Source organism: Calidris pugnax, unplaced genomic scaffold (assembly GCF_001431845.1).
Source record: "Calidris pugnax isolate Ruff unplaced genomic scaffold, ASM143184v1 scaffold76, whole genome shotgun sequence".
Classification (NCBI taxonomy): domain Eukaryota; kingdom Metazoa; phylum Chordata; class Aves; order Charadriiformes; family Scolopacidae; genus Calidris; species Calidris pugnax.
Genome location: NW_015090827.1, coordinates 3,502,153 through 3,519,915, shown reverse-complemented (window position 1 = coordinate 3,519,915; position 17,763 = coordinate 3,502,153). Strand labels below are relative to the sequence as shown.

The following is a 17,763-nucleotide window of genomic DNA, read 5'->3' as shown; positions in this document are numbered from 1 at the left end:
GCCGCCGTTGGGATTGTCCCCAGTCGCAGACGGGTCCCAGCAGAGATTCCTTCTCACTCAGCGCAACGACGGCGGCTGTAAATTCATTTTGTCAGGGCTTAGGAAGCGTAAGACATAATTCAGCAGAAGAGCTATTTCCCAGATAAACCCTATTCGTAAGTAGATTTTGTTAGAAGCGTAGCCTGAAGAAGGCAAGGAGCAGCAGCGGCGTTTCTAAGAGCTGCCCATCAAGAGGTTTGCCTCCCTTAAGCGCTACCGTTGAGTAGTTAAAACTTATTCTACCTAAACGAAACCACACCTAAACTAGAGGTTTAGACAGGTAAATACTAGATTGCATATATTCAGAGTAGATACATTAAAAATATACAACTGTTATGCTGTGTTTGTGATTTAAATTCCTTTTTAAGTCTAGTACTTTACCAATCCGTACCTCTTAAATGTTCCACTGGAAATTAGACAGGGGTGCGCATTTTAACCAAAGCGGTAATTAATGACTGAGCTTCTTTCTAAATTCCAGCCATTTTTTATTTTTATTTTTTTTACTTCGGTAACATATTTTAGTTGCAAAAAAGCAAAGCTGTCACGACAACTTATGAAAAGCAGGATTCCCCCAGTAATAACGTGATCAGTGAGACACCCACAAAGCCTCCTGAAAAAAGAATTGGCTTAATTTTAAAGGTATTATAAGGTCTAATGACATCAGAATGAATCACTCTTGTCAGTGGCATTTGAAACATTTTTTGCTCCTGCTTTTGTCATAAAATACCCAGCGTTATGGAAGGCATTAAATGATATTACTGCTCTCCATAAAGAGAAAGTGCTTGTAAAGGTGTGTAAAGTTTCAGCTTTGGAAAAAATTCTGCATTGTTCGGTTGTTCAGGAGAGAGTGAATGCAGTTACACAGCAACCCACTTCTTAGTCTCCTGTCTGAGGAGAAATATGGCAAAGAAAAAAATAAATCTCGGAAAAAAAACGATTTTAGGGCCAAGTAGCATGAAAAAGGGGCTTTTTGGACAAAACTTATTTAGAATTGCTGTGCATACTTTAAATCTTAATTTTCTAAAAACATACCACTGCGCAAACAGACTCTTACGAGCTTTATTGTAACTGCTGGGTTTTGACAACATTTAACGCAATTCATATATTTAACAAATTTATGTATTTCACTTTGCACTCCTAACCGGTGTTTTATTTTTTAAACTTTTTAATTAATACTCTTTGATCTATCCCAGTGTTATCCCTCAAAAGCAGCAACCTGATTTTGCATAACCTCATTAAGAGAAAGATCCCCCCGTATTCCAACTTCTTTAAACTTTTGGCTGGGATGAGATGTACAGACAATCTGTGTAACCAACCCATAAAACACTTGTTCAGACAAGGTTAGGGGAAAGATGCTATACTCTATTTTCCATTTTTTACTATATTTTTTTTGATACAGTTAAGCTGCACCTAAGTTTTTTACTATATTTTTTTTGATACAGTTAAACTGCACCTAAGAAGAACAAGCACTACAAGTCCATGATGAGGATTTGACAATATACAAGCACTACAAGTCCATGATGAGGATTTGGCAATATGTGGGGTATTGAAACTGATAGAATTGATTTTAATGTGGAAAAGAATTAAAGTATTTAAAATAAGCATCTATTCCAGCAGTATTTTACAGCGCTTAACCTGTTTTTTCATTAAAGCCTAAGCTTCCCACCTACACTATGGGATCTTCTTCTGCCAACTAAGTGTATCTGAACATTTGGATTAATTTGGGGATTTAATACCAACTAACTTTATGCTGAGCTTATCCGCTATTCATAAATCAAGTCCCATCTTAAGTTAATTTCAAGGCTGATTATTTTTGGAACATTTTTATGGTATAAATTATTCATTACATAGATGCATTATACCTGTTTGCCAGAAAATAACAGAGGCTGTGCCAACTCATTTTTTAAAATATGATACCTGGGAGCAAATATTAAAATTGGCAATATTTCAGCCAACTGATAAGGATTACCATACACTGCAATTTCACCCTTTTTTTTTTCCCCACTATCTTGATAGTGAAATTCATTCCTGTGCCAGAGTTTGGCATTAGTGAAGTTCTTTAAACAGCGGCATAAGTGGTATAAAGATTTGTGTTACATCTTCAGAGTCTTACAGATTTGGATAATTTTCTCTTGTTTAAGAAAATCATTCCAGTCCCAATGTTTCACTGCTCCTCACAAATCTAGGAAGACAACAACCTTTTCAGAATAGCCACATATTTCCCAGTTGACACATATATATATATATATATGCATGTTTTGTTCCATGTCACAAAAGAAACCATAGTCCTAATTTGATTTATCTCGAATTATTCAACTCTTCTCAAGCAACTCCAAAACATACAAATAAACACAAAAATATTTAACTCCATTGTTCTCAACGACCATGTACTAAAATGCATCACAATACCCACACCTAGTAAAAGGGAAAGCAGATTCTACCTTCACAAAAGCGGCCACTGAATCACATGATGCCATTTGTTAGTCTGTGAACCACTCTGCAATATTGCTAACTTAAGGCTGAAAAATGTTGCATAAAAATAGAACTTTTTTTTCCATTATCTTACGTTCTGTTTGTATCAGCAAGCAGATTTATTAGCAGTATTTTTTTGCCATTTTTCAGCCGCGATGCCATTCGCTTGTACGGTGTGTCACCCTCAAAAGAGGGTGTTCTGATGCAACAGCCTCTCTGATGTCAACTGACTAAATCAGGGCCACAATTTCTTTACAATTGCAGCCACCCTTGGTCAGAATATGCAACTGAAACAAGTTTGAATCAATGCGAAAGACCTTAAAGGAATTTTTTTTGGTTTAATTTTTGAAAGATGTATTTTAAATGCAACGACTTCAAATCACATTATATTGAATGATAAAATATATCATAGATAAGACATATTTAGGACATGATTAAGCACGCATATATCCTACCACCATGTGCCAACCTCATATATTATATTCAAATAGGGCTTTTTTTTCTATATAAAATGTTAAGGATCTTGACTATATTGAAAATACGTTGTTCCAAACGTTTAGTGAATGCCCAGATAAAGTCTGTCCACGCCACGCTGATTCAATCATCTCCTGTGTGCACTCAAGCGAGGAGAATCCCACCTGAACTCCAACCCTTGCTAATCTAAAGTAACTCTCTGGGCTCCCTCCTGTAGGAAAAGGCAGCCTCGGAGAACAACTCATCCAAATCTAAGGAAAACGTCTAAAGTAAGGGAGGAGTATCAACATTTTGCAAAACAGAAGCCAAGGCACAGGGAGAGTAAGAATTAAAATTTCTATTAAATTGAGTTACTCAATTGGCAATAGTCCAGACCACACCATTATGGAGGAGTAAGAATTAAAATTTCTATTAAATTGAGTATAGTCCAGACCACACCATTATGGAGACTCAGTACTTTCCAAACAGGGCTTACACCAGCACCCACCACAGTTCTGAGAATTCACCATTTTTTCCACGTTGGTCCAAGGGATCCAAACTGGGGCACAGCAAACAAGGAAAAAAAAAAATCTACATATTTGAAATTTTTAATTTGTCTGGCACGCACAGGAGCTCTGGGATGAGACAAAGGCAAAATTCAATTTTCTGGTCACAACTAAACTACTCCAAAATTAAGGTCAAGCTTCCTTCTTTTTCCTGTTCCTGAAACCATCACTTCAGTTTTCACTGCAAAACCTAAAGGCAGAATATTCTTCTAATACTCAACCCAAATTAATCCCTTTCAGTGACTCCTGACAGAGAAGGCAGGGGTCCTATAGAAAAATAAATCACAGCATGAAGTAATTAAAGACTGTAAATTCACATATAGACATGAAAGGACTTCAAGTGCTGCATGCCACTCTCATTTTGGTATTTCCTAAATTTTGAGAGCTTGACATCAGCTTTTTTTTTAGTTCTGCTCTTTACTTCTTAACACTCTTTGGTGTAATCATCCATGTGTGAGAAAATGCTCCCTGACTTCGAGAAAAGGGAATAATGAAAAAGATTAAATTCCACAAACCATAATGAGATTGTCACCTGCACAACTCATGAGTAGATCAGAAACTTCTACACCCATCATAGGCCTTCTTAACCACTCGTTTCGTATTTTACTAGAATTTCACAGACTACAGGAATTAAATCTAATTGCTCTCTTTTTTCTGACCCAATTTAGAGATCTGAAATAAATTTTACTTTTTACAAATTATTTTTACTTTAAATATATTATTTCCAACATTATATGCAGCATTTTAATACTACAGTGTCCAGTTACATTTGTCTTTTCACTACGTAAAAGTGAGATATATGTAAATAAACGCTTCAACTTGGCTAATGAGTAAAACCACCCATGATCGTTTTCCAACACAAAAAGTGTACAAAAAAATATATTACTTGCCGAGGTTGGCACGTCGCGTATTTGTAGTTCCAGAAAATATTTCCTGAGATGAGAATTCTACGCATTTATATTGGCAATTTATTTCCGGTGAAAAAAAATGCAACGCAGTAAAAAGCTGAAATAAAAGCAAACTAAAGAGAAGTCAAGAGAGAAGGCGGCTGATCTTGCAGAGCTCAAATAATGACCTGACAGGGACGCTCTGCAGCGCTTGGCAAAACAGACTGTAGGTAAAGATGAGCAGGGAGAAACCCAACTACACTGTGACCACCGGGATAGATGTTGAAACACTTTGCTGCCTTGGGCCTCTGCAAAATTTGTAAATTGGAGGAGATGCTTTAAACAGAAGGTTTTAAATGGGATGCAAGAGAAAGGAGTCCAATTCCAGTAATGAGACTTCACACTCGGACCCTTATCGGACATAACGAACGTGGTCAGGCCACATCTATTCCTATTGAATATTACCACAACAGAATAGTGAATTATTTTTTTTATATATTTGATTTATTTCATTTTTATTAAATTCAACTAAAATAATAATTCTGAATATCATTATTTGAAACTCTCAGCAAAGTTATGATTCAGAGTGCTGTCTGGCAAGCCTGAAAGCAGCGTAATCCTTTCGCAGGGTAGAGGGATAACGGCAGAGAAATGGAGAGCTTAGAGGTTTTACTTTGGCTTTCATGTGATGTAACAAAATCTACAATGTTCTGGAGATGAGAGAGCTTGTCAGACCTTAGTAGCGAGCATCACCCCTTCCATAAAAGTGACAGCCAGTATTACCAGCAGAGAAGCTGTTGCCCTGGTGCCCTGCAGCAAAGTCACTCTCTGGCTGTGATGTGACAGGCAGGGTAATGCGGGGATGTGTTACGCTGCTGGAAAAACTGACACAGGAGAGTCCCCGTGACTCACACGAGCCAAATGGAAGGAACACGTCCGGCTTTTGCAGCAGATAACAATTTAAAGCATATGTTTATTACCGCTAAATTGCATCTCTCGTACTGCTGACACCTGCAAGTGCTTAGCAAAACCTGAAAATGAAATGGCGTTATTTGTTGTCAGCAGTATGCAACTTTTCCTGAAGGTCTAAATTTGAAATTCGTAATTAGAAATAAAAACTAACCGAACCATTACACACCACCCACTATAATCTCTCTTGTCACTGAAACAGCGTGATTTACCTACCACTGGTTTTCAAGGCCCAGTACTGCTACAGAAGGTGCTGCTGGGGAATTTTAAAATGTATAGTGTAACAGTGGTTTAAATGGGATCAAAACAGGTGAACAAAGTTGAAGGAATGAAAAGTAACCAGTAGTCTCCTTAGCCAAAGCTGGAAACTCAATCCCATTCTGCTGCTCTAATCCATACAGGAGACTTGACTGTGACACACCAAGAATTGGATTTAGCCAGTGACGGAGAAATTGGAATTGCTGGAAGCTCAGGCTGGCAATCCATCCCCAGGTCAGGCAGAGTGCAGCAAAGAAAGCTGCTTTCTCTATGCTTTTCCTCTTCTGAGCTCTAAGAACAGGTTTGAGAGAGGCCACCCCCTCCAGTAAGGGACGGGAAAAGCCTTTACTGGATCAGCTCCTCCTGGCTGGGAAAAGCTGCGTGAAATCGCAGACATATAACACACAACCCTAAAGCCACGGAGAATATTGAATTTGAAAATGATTAAGTACATAAACAAAGCCCTAAGCCTTTAAAGAATACGTTCGCATTAACGAAGGTCTGCAAGGAGTTTGTTTGAATTTGTTCCACAGCATAAAATATAACCCCAAAAAAAGCTACATTAAAAAAAACTTTTTAAAACATGAAGAGCAAGACAGTTTCTTTCAGAGAAACTTCTCTGCACAGCCCTGTGGAAAAGCTTTGGGAAAGTGACTAAACAAAACCACAAGGAGTCCCCATAAGACAATTTTTCAGTATCTTTCATATTCATTACATTTTTCACTCGTATACAATTCAAATTGCCTGTGCTTGAAAGTGCAAAAGACTTTATTTAAATCCGCGCATTAAAAATCTCTATGAATGAAAAAGTAAATTAGACACAATAAGAAGCATTTTTTTTTTAATTGGCAATAATTCCTAAAATAACACAATATACATCATTATTCTAATGATAAACTTTGTTCACTCTTCAGAACATTGTATTTTTCGACACGCGCCTTAAAACTAACACATGCCCTGCGCTAAGTGAAGTCAACCATTAATTAAGTCAACCAACTTAATTTACATGATGAAGTATTTTTAAAATTTCACCTGGTACAGAGTGTGCTAATAATCCTGGAAAACACATTTAGAAATTACCAACCTGGGGTTTTTTGTTTACTCAGAAAAAGCCAGGAAAAGAAGAGAGGGAAGCTTTTAACTAACGTTATCAAGAGCCCCCTTTTAAGTTTAAGCAGGTGACAGAAATTCAATAAGGACTTTAATTCACTCCTGTAAAGTGGGCTGCACGGAAATGGTATTCCAGAAAGATTGCTTGATGTCCAAACTGCAGGGGACAGCTAATTTCCCATGTCTGTCTTCAGATCTCCTTGCGGAAGAACAATTTGATTAACCCCCCAGGTGAAAGTGAATCCCATATTTTTCCAGTTGGAAAGGGACAGTAGCAAGCCAAAAAAACTATACATTTTGTGTATTCTATCTTTAAGAGTTTAAGTATCCAAATATGCTAATTCCATCTCTGCATAGTTGTGTCCCTCTGCATTCAAATACTGAGTTGCTTCCTTACACAAGTTAATAAATTCCATGAAGTATAAAGGAAGTGGCAGAAGAGCCTGTAAAACTTTAAAGACTTTCAGAATGCTCTCTTATTTTCACACTGAGGTATCAGACCCGTTTATAAATCCAGTTTTGAAAATCATTTGGCAAGTCTCTCTGGAGAGGGCACGGTGACGACAGAAAAGAATGTCAGTGCTAAAGAAGCTTCTGTGCAGACAAACAAAGAGTCAAAATCTTAATCTTTTTGACAAGTCGGTACTTGTCCTGGTTTGAGGCACTACAGAAGCACACTGTTAATGTCAATATTATTAAAGAGTGTTAATCCATGTTAAAAATTAAGTTCTAACTCTAAAATATTATATTTGATCAAGGCATACCAATCAATATAGATTATTAACAACCTTCACGTGATTTTCCAATGAAAAAACCCCAGTTTTTTTCAGTTTCAGTGAAAAAGCAGTAATTCAAATCATCTTCATTTCTTTAGAAAAACATGTACTTTCTATCTCTGTCCTTAGAGGTTTGTATTCAAATCATCTTCATTTCTTTAGAAAAACGTATTTTCTATCTCTGTCCTTAAGAGGTTTGCATTCTGAAATATTTCTCCTGAAATACTTTCACTTGTCAATAAAGTTACCAATCTTGTTACATTATCAATACTCACTCCTTCCTCAGAACATAATGTGAAAAGAAAGCATTTAACCGGCATAATAAAATTCTCAATTCTCTTTATTGATTATTTCCATTTTGCATACATTCTGGTTTTTACCTGTTTTACAGAGAATCTGGAATCATGACTTTACAATGAATTAACTTACTTTGGAGGACGTAGAGTCACATTCCTGACAAATCCATCCATAGCCAGTCTGTTTAGGAGACTTCTTCAAGGGAGGGTCTAGACAGCCAAAATGGTAGCAAAGCCTGCATTCGTCACACCTGGAACAGGAAAAAAAAAAAAGAAAATATTTATATATAAACGGTACTTCTGTACTATTTCAGATTGAGAGTCCCTGTATTCTCGGTACAAGATCTCCTGATCCGTTATTCTGATTTTTGAAAAAGGGTTTTTTCAAACACACTTTATGTAGGTTATGCCTAATTTGGAATACTCTGATGCAGACACTCATATATCACCTTTGTCATCATCTTATATAAATGGCATTATTTCAGAGATTTGCAAATCAAAGACAAAAAATGTATAACCAGCTCAAGATTTTAGAAACTTTAATGTCATTCATTGCCATTTATCTTCAGAAATTTGTGAATTTTTTAGACAGTGCCAATATTCATTTCTCAGTTTTAAGACACTATTTTACACATCTGCTCTTTCAAGAAAAACTCTGTGAATTGTTTGCTCACATATTCAACAACTCAAGTATAATTTACAGCTATGAATTATATTTTTACACTAGGATGATGTGGTTGATAAATAAACCCACAAATATTTTCTGATTCGCTTTGAATTTTCTGGAAAGGGGCATTAATTTAAAAGGATTTCACTGCGATCTTTCACTTAGAAAACTGCCCTTTGTACACACAACGATTTAATATTCTTTTTTAACAAATCTTTCATTTTGTACTGTCTACGGTCCACAAAAAAAACTCAAAACAAATAACTTAGCTATTCTTCACTCATCCTTAATGTACCAGCACTGAAGAAATGCTACAGTGTAACAAAGGCTTCACAAAAGGATTTTTAAATCAGTACAATAAAGTGCTCCAAATGAGAAAGATTTTAAAAGATATTTTCATATGTTCCACTGAACTTGACTTCCTTTGTGTGTGAAAAAGCTTTTTTTCAAACTGAGTTTGCAATATTCTCTTCATTAAACGTCCTTAAACTCTGAATTAAATCCAATATAAATTATCCAAAAATAGGAAATAAATAGACCAAATGTTTAAAAATAACAATTTCTAAGAAGTCCTCTACACTTCCTTTCTCTGCTTCCCTGGCCACTCATTTTCTCCTCTCCAAAACATGCAAATTTCCAAAAATTGCAATAATGGGATGGCCCAGGCATCGTCAGATCAGAGACAGAAGGAGGTAACTTATCAGCAGAACACAGAGTGCATCACAGAAAGAGGATTCAACCCAGAGAACTGGCTGCTGTAGTAAGAGAAGAAAAGGTTCACGTGACCTTTCTCCAGGGATCAGTCTCCAAACAAGAAGTAACCGTTTCCTGATGACGATTGTTTAACCTAAATAAATACTTTTTTGAGGCCAAGGCTGTGCTCGCTGGGGAAGCCTTTACCAGTTTTTGAGGCCAAGGCTGTGCTCGCTGGGGAAGCCTCCTCTTTTTACCAGTTGGTACTTGTCCTGGTTTGAGGCACTACAGAAGCACACTGTTAATGTCAATATTATTAAAGAGTGTTAATCCATGTTAAAAATTAAGTTCTAACTCTAAAATATTATATTTGATCAAGGCATACCAATCAATATAGATTATTAACAACCTTCATGTGATTTTCCAATGAAAAAAAACCAGTTTTTTTCAGTTTCAGTGAAAAAGCAGTAATTCAAATCATCTTCATTTCTTTAGAAAAACATGTACTTTCTATCTCTGTCCTTAGAGGTTTGTATTCTGAAATATTTCTCCTGAAATACTTTCATTTGTCAATAATGTTACCAATCCTGTTACATTATCAATACTCACTCCTTCCTCAGAACATAATGTGAAAAGAAAGCATTTAACCGGCATAATAAAATTCTCAATTCTCTTTATTGATTATTTCCATTTTGCATACATTCTGGTTTTTACCTGTTTTACAGAGAATCTGGAATCATGACTTTACAATGAATTAACTTACTTTGGAGGACGTAGAGTCACATTCCTGACAAATCCATCCATAGCCAGTCTGTTTAGGAGACTTCTTCAAGGGAGGGTCTAGACAGCCAAAATGGTAGCAAAGCCTGCATTCGTCACACCTGGAACAGGAAAAAAAAAAAAGAAAATATTTATATATAAACGGTACTTCTGTACTATTTCAGATTGAGAGTCCCTGTATTCTCGGTACAAGATCTCCTGATCCGTTATTCTGATTTTTGAAAAAGGGTTTTTTCAAACACACTTTATGTAGGTTATGCCTAATTTGGAATACTCTGATGCAGACACTCATATATCACCTTTGTCATCATCTTATATAAATGGCATTATTTCAGAGATTTGCAAATCAAAGACAAAAAATGTATAACCAGCTCAAGATTTTAGAAACTTTAATGTCATTCATTGCCATTTATCTTCAGAAATTTGTGAATTTTTTAGACAGTGCCAATATTCATTTCTCAGTTTTAAGACACTATTTTACACATCTGCTCTTTCAAGAAAAACTCTGTGAATTGTTTGCTCACATATTCAACAACTCAAGTATAATTTACAGCTATGAATTATATTTTTACACTAGGATGATGTGGTTGATAAATAAACCCACAAATATTTTCTGATTCGCTTTGAATTTTCTGGAAAGGGGCATTAATTTAAAAGGATTTCACTGCGATCTTTCACTTAGAAAACTGCCCTTTGTACACACAACGATTTAATATTCTTTTTTAACAAATCTTTCATTTTGTACTGTCTACGGTCCACAAAAAAAACTCAAAACAAATAACTTAGCTATTCTTCACTCATCCTTAATGTACCAGCACTGAAGAAATGCTACAGTGTAACAAAGGCTTCACAAAAGGATTTTTAAATCAGTACAATAAAGTGCTCCAAATGAGAAAGATTTTAAAAGATATTTTCATATGTTCCACTGAACTTGACTTCCTTTGTGTGTGAAAAAGCTTTTTTTCAAACTGAGTTTGCAATATTCTCTTCATTAAACGTCCTTAAACTCTGAATTAAATCCAATATAAATTATCCAAAAATAGGAAATAAATAGACCAAATGTTTAAAAATAACAATTTCTAAGAAGTCCTCTACACTTCCTTTCTCTGCTTCCCTGGCCACTCATTTTCTCCTCTCCAAAACATGCAAATTTCCAAAAATTGCAATAATGGGATGGCCCAGGCATCGTCAGATCAGAGACAGAAGGAGGTAACTTATCAGCAGAACACAGAGTGCATCACAGAAAGAGGATTCAACCCAGAGAACTGGCTGCTGTAGTAAGAGAAGAAAAGGTTCACGTGACCTTTCTCCAGGGATCAGTCTCCAAACAAGAAGTAACCGTTTCCTGATGACGATTGTTTAACCTAAATAAATACTTTTTTGAGGCCAAGGCTGTGCTCGCTGGGGAAGCCTCCTCTTTTTACCAGTTTTAGATGTAAGACACGAGCATTGGTAAGGGCACGGCGTGTACTGTCTTCTGCTAAGTAGAAATTAAAAGCAATAATCTCTCCATCCTCAACGTGCAACACTGGACTGACACGGGGTTGGTATTTTTTGAAAACAGAATATCCCGTATTACAAACCATACACTTAGGATTGGTTAGTAATAACTCCATCTGATTCCAGGACAAAGAAAACACTTAAAAAAACGAAACCCTTCTCAGTTTTTAAAGACAGAAGAGTTCTAATGCCGAAATATATTACTTACAATTAGGAATATATGCAGTTTTATATCTTGTGAAAGGCATATTAAAATAACAAAAGGTTGAGTGGAAGATGAGATAGGTTACACTCCTACTTCCCAACAGCCTATGTGACCTTCAGCAAAAGATTAAATCTCCTTTGAGCCTCAACATTCTCATCTGGAAAGGAATATATTTTTACCAACCTATTTCTAGATCTAGAATCTTATTCACAGAACTGCTTGCGTTTGAGTGGTGCTTATCAGAACTGCCTTCTTCTAAACTGGCTGGGATCTCCTACGTAACACAAAATAAAGCATCACGCTATTTCTAACCAATTTAGTGTATTTTCAGAGCTTAATCCTAAAATATACACCTGACTTCAAGCAATATTAATTTAGATATTTTTTTTCTGAAGTGAGTGCCTATAAATGCAAGTGTTTCTACATGCAAAAGAAAATGTCTCCCCTTTAAAAATATGCTTTGCCATCTCTTCTTCCATCTTTTCCATTTTGTACATAGAACGTGGTGTTTCCTGACTCTACCTTCAGCCACGTTTTGGGAGAAACTGGGGGAATTAGCAAGGCTGGGGTGAAATAACCCGAATGTCATGAAATTAAATACAGACCAGGAGGTGCCACTCTAAAGCTGAACGTTTTTAATATTTATTGTCACTAATTTTTATCACTTCAAAGCCGTTTAGTTTGGCAGAAGAAAAAATGCATTTTCTTAGAATGAGTTAAAAATATCTACATGAAAGTTTTCAAGTACTAAGAGCTTCTATCTGCATCTGCACAGCTGAGAAAATGTAAATAACAAAAGCTTATTCTCACATATTAAAATATAAAAAGCGACAGAGTGATAAAAATGAAACTACACCAAATATTTTTAAACACTTCCTTTTTATTGGAATGCAAATTCTGTCTTGTGGAACACAAATTCACTGATTCTGGGGAATGATGCTGGGGAAACAGATGAACACACACTGTACCTCGGTTAAAGATGATGCTCTGTCTGACAACTCTCTGCCAACACTGGCTGGGGACAAAACGTGACGCTTACACACATCGCAGTCCAGAAAACAAAACTGGCATTATTAATTGCTAATTCCAAATAAAATCCTTTTAGCTAGGTTCAAATGGCACTAGTAAAATGAGATTAAGCCCCTAAGCGTGTATTATTGCATATGTTCTTTTGCCTGCAGCATAAAATGATAGAAAGCCACTGTCAGATTCAGAAAGTAAGAAAGCAACACAAAATAAGGAATATTTAAATTACAGAATGGAAGTGTTGGGTCACCAAAGCTGTGATGCTGATGGTCCCACAGCCTTCCAGTAAATGCACTCACGGATCAATCATGGTACGGACACCCAGAGAGCAGAGGAGCCACTCTCATTTACAAACATCATCCGCTTCCATCCTGAAGATGGCTTAATAGCACAAGGTAAAATGTTGGGCTGGGGGGCAGGGAAGGGAAAGAAACCACATCCTCCACTTTAAAGGCTCAGGCAAAATTTGTACCCTGGTGGATTCAAGGTCACATCTTCGAAAGAGTCCTTGAAGCAGCAAATATTGTATCTTGCTATTGTTTGTGGATAACTTTTTTGGTGTGGTTGAGTACACGACTTACAAAGGGGATGAAGTGCCCGGTCACCTCCTGCAGCTCCACCCGAAACTTTGGGCAAACAAAAGCAGAGCCCCACGCCAAGACAAACCAACCTAAAGCTCCCAAATTACCTCCAACTGACAGGCAATTGCTTACGATCACTGTTTTAACAAGCCTGAAATTACTTTATGCATCAAAATTAGAAATCACTGGGTTTCCTCATCCCAGTAATTAACGAGGATAGATACATGCCCACTACAGACCGAGAAAATGGGGTGTGAAGAAGAAAGGTGAATTCTGAAGGAGTCAGGTTCATAATTAAAAAAAGAATGAAAGCAAACATTTTTTCCCCTTATAAAAGTATAGAATGCAGGTCGGCTACATCTTCACAGCAAGAAAGCTTGACTAGGTATTTCCATACCTGAAACACATCTGCTTTGTTCTTTAATAAAGTGATCTCCATCTGCTCGTGCCCTTGGACTGTTTTTATTAGGTTTTTTTAGCAGTACAGCTGGCTGTGCTCAAGCCCTACATCACTCTGCATTTTCCTGTTTATAATTAACTAATTACGCTCTAATCAATAGTGTAGATACTGATTTTACAATGTAAATGAGATAAACGAGATAATGGCTGGGGTCAATCTCGTTTTATTTACAGAGCCCGGCACACACATCCAATTTCATTACGTTGCATCTACCTGGACGGGAGGGAGCCTTATCAGTTGGCCTGCAGAAGTCCTCCCGTGACCACTGGGGAAAAAAAGAACCTCTGCTTTTAGAGAGGAAGGAGTGACTGCAAACCCTGCCCAAGGCTGGCACGTCTCTAAGTCACCGCTCAGTATCACCGAAAAGCACAAAGAGCTGATTCAGCCGGAGTGAAGAAACCTCTTTTGCATTCACAAGGCAGCGTCGCCCATCTAGAGCTGCGAAAGTAATTACCTCCACGTCCCCGAAACACAACATTAATAAGCTAATCTTTAAATACAACTTTCCCAAACGCGCTTGGGAGACCACAGAAAGTCTCTCACTTACGCACACATGGCTGCACACCGTCGGCAGCGTCGCCGCAAAAGGTGCCGTGTCGAACAAAAAACACAGAATTGCAAAATACACACCCTGCTCCCTGCTCATCACAACAGCTCAGAAGGATTTAGTTCAACGGCAAAAAAATATAAAACTTTGACACGCTATCGACAAGCCATCATCAGCTTTAAAACTTTCCATGTAAGCCTTCCTCTGGCAAACTCAGACGTAACTAGAACAAAATTAGGAGGAATCTAACCCAGAATTTTTAAAGTCTGAGAGAACTGCAGCAGGACACCCCCCATCAGTTGGGGGATGCAACATGGTGGCTTCTCCACCATCTGTGTGGGTTTGGCTTTAACTATTGATATATGTCTTTCCTTGTTCTGGACTTCATTTCTGACTACAGGCTCTTAACCCCTGAGGAAGAGATGCTTCTTCTCAGGCTATCTCTCCCCTTTAATCCCTCAAGTCTCAAGTTCTGGGCTCCTCTGAATCTGCAACCTAGATTGCAGCACGTTCTTGGGTTCAGATGAACAACTTCAAACCACTTTAAGGCACTGTCATCATTTTGTTCCTTATTAGAGCCCATATGATAACTTCCAAGGTCAAGGAGCTCATCAGGGTTCCCAAAGGAACAGAGTAAGCTGATGGAGCTCAGGTGAAGTCCCACCATAGGACCAAGGCGACTGACTTTGGACTGGAGCAGGCGAGGAATGCTCCTGGGACACCTAATTGCAACCAGACCACGAAAGGGATAAATTCTGGGTGATAGGAATGGGTACTATGGGATGGGTTATATCAGCAATTCTTACATGTCATGTCAAAGATAGCATTTTCCTGTGCCCTTGTTTAAAGAATAAAATTAAAGATCTAATGGTGAAATAACTGTATAATCATACATTTAGCACACTGATATTGATGTTGTCCAAAACCAACATTTATTCTACTTATTGAAGGAGGACCCAAAACAACTACTTTTTCATTGTGGACTACGTGGAAAACATTCTTCTTTTTAGCTTTCTCTTCTGATATCTGTTGAAACAAAGTGAAGATACATCTTTGTATCTTACCCTGCCATTCTACACCCAAAATCTTCAATTCAGCCCCACTGACTCCAACAGAAATTGCTGTCATTTTGCTGTGATATGTCACAATCCAAGCACAAACCAGGAGTGAGGCAGGGCTGCATTTAGACTCTAATTCAAAATATAAGGTCCAGATCCTCAGCAACTCTTTTGTTTTCAGGCAGAATATTGTCAAAAGAGAAAAAAAGCTGGTTTTCCTCCACCTGATTTCTACATGATTTCCCTTGCCTATAAGGGACACACCAAGTATAAAATGCTCAAGTCATCTTGCAGCTTCTGTTCTATGGAACAGTTTTAAGAAACTATTAGCACCAGGATAATTTAAAAGCCTTCTCACACAGGCCCAGCCAAGCTTTAGGTGACTTCACCATCCAGAGTGTGACAGATGCCAGCACTAAAATTCTCAGGTGACTGCACATGGACACAATGTCAAACACAAACCAGGATATAGCCCAATGACATGGCCTTTTCTAACACAGGTACTGGTTATCCTGAACGGCTCTCGATCTCCAAAGATGCTCAAAATTCAACTCCATCTAACTCTAAGGAACTCGATCTAGTCCTACTTTGGGTGGGTGGCTAAAACAGAGGTCTGCCAGAGGCTCCTTCCAACCTGAATCTTTCTGGAGTCTGATGTTTTCAAAATTTTAATTTAAGTAAATGAAATATTCTTGGTGGGAAGGACAATTCTTACGGTATGGCACAAAATAATTAAAAGCCACATTCAGATTTCTGTTATACCATGTACAATCAGTGCAAGCCTACAAAAGGAGCCCCTGACTTCCATAGTTTATAACGTTAGATGAGACAGTTATGCCTGGGAAAGAGAGGGCAATGGCTATTGCTAAAATGTGAGAGAGTGTTCCAACCACAGGATTATTATTATATTCTTTTTTTCATATCTACCACTACTGAGGAAAACAGTATATGGGCAAGACAGACACATGCCTGACAGAGCCAGATGAGCTCACTGGTCTTCAGCTAACTGTGGTCTCATGTCAAAGAACCTACACAGTTTTGGATGTGGGAAACTGTATAATCTCTAATTTACTCAAATTTCTGTCCAAACTCAAGGGCAATGATAAATTGACTATTTTTTCTATCTAGTATTGAATAATCCTGTGGGAATGCCCTCATTTACTAGAAGGATCTATGCTTCCCTTTTCAGCATCTGCTACATGAATTAAGTTATTTAAAAACCCTATATTTAGCACTATTTAGAATATACAACAGCAGAAATTTCTATGGCTTTGACCTCTAGGAAGTTCTACTTTAAAGCAAAAAATAAATTCAAAAGGAAAAAAATATTTTATGTAGCTTCTATTCCATACCCCCTTCGAAGCTTATCATTGCATAATCTAAACATCAAATACTTCATTTTAACAGAACTGACAAATAGTGCCAATCAATTATACCACAAATGAGCAAAAGAAAATAAGCATTAATCTGGCAGATATTTGTGCAGCTAAATTTATTACACTAAGCCCAAAACTGCCACCTCTTCTACTTCAATTAATTAATGTTTTTCAATAGTAAAACAAACAACCCCCCACAAATCCAAAGAACCTAACACTGATTATTTATGGGTAAGGAAGAACTTCAATTGCTTTTTTATGAATGGTCCACAAGTCAGCTGTTCGTGCAACTTAGTTTGCATCTACACAGTGAATTATAAAAGCACTATAAAGAAACTTTATTTACAATACCTGTATGTGAACAGCTTCCTTTCAGCAAGAAGCATTCACTTCTCTCTCTCTCTCTCTCATAGTAGTTCAAAACTATAAACACATGGCTTTGATAAATTACTTTGCAAAACTCATTACGGAGAATATAATGATGTAAAAGCTGTCAAATGTTTTTGCTTTTGTTCATATTATACAACTACTGTATAGAACTTATATTTATTTTTAAGTTTAAGTATTTCTGTGAAGCTAATGCCTCCAAGACATGTATTAAGATAACGCTACACAAATTACAACCTCAAAACCCTCAAAAATATTTTCTTTCTTGGGAAAATTGGGCAATTCTGAAAGAACCAGGATAACTCCCTTGACAAACAGAAGAGTATAAAATTTAAGAAAAGCTATCAGCAAATGCTGCATTAGTTTTTCTGAAGTACATTCTCGCCGTAATACATGATTGCATCTATAGTGCCATTCTCAAATATTCAGAGTAACAACTACACTGAAGGGTGTATTGTCTGTGAACTGCTGGAGAAGCCCATTACAGTTTTGAATATTGCCATCAAACTTCTTTCAGAAGGTGAAATATCAAGTGTTAACATCTGGCTTTCCAGAAAAAGAGAGGTAAATGACATAATGATTCGTGTGAATGAGAGAGAGAGGGAGAGAGAGGCTGAAAACTAAATACCTGATGTCAAAAGAAAGTGCTACGGAAGA

At 37.1% G+C, this 17,763-nt stretch overlaps 1 protein-coding gene and 1 long non-coding RNA gene across 3 annotated transcripts in view; both read right to left on the bottom strand.

Moving 5' to 3' along the window:
- The window catches only part of LOC106886974, a 67,076-nt gene extending 58,990 nt beyond the window's left edge, over positions 1–8,086 (bottom strand). The window contains exon 1 of the long non-coding RNA XR_001411769.1: positions 7,960–8,086. This is a non-coding gene — a long non-coding RNA (uncharacterized LOC106886974). The remainder of the gene's footprint in view (positions 1–7,959) is intronic.
- Positions 8,087–9,842: 1,756 nt separating this feature from the next.
- PHF14 (PHD finger protein 14) overlaps positions 9,843–17,763 on the bottom strand; it is an 83,778-nt gene continuing 75,857 nt past the window's right edge. For both annotated transcript variants that reach the window (XM_014940303.1, XM_014940304.1), the window contains exon 17: positions 9,843–10,067. In XM_014940303.1, coding sequence (XP_014795789.1) covers positions 9,941–10,067 — 127 coding nt within the window. In that variant the 3' untranslated portion in view covers positions 9,843–9,940. The remainder of the gene's footprint in view (positions 10,068–17,763) is intronic.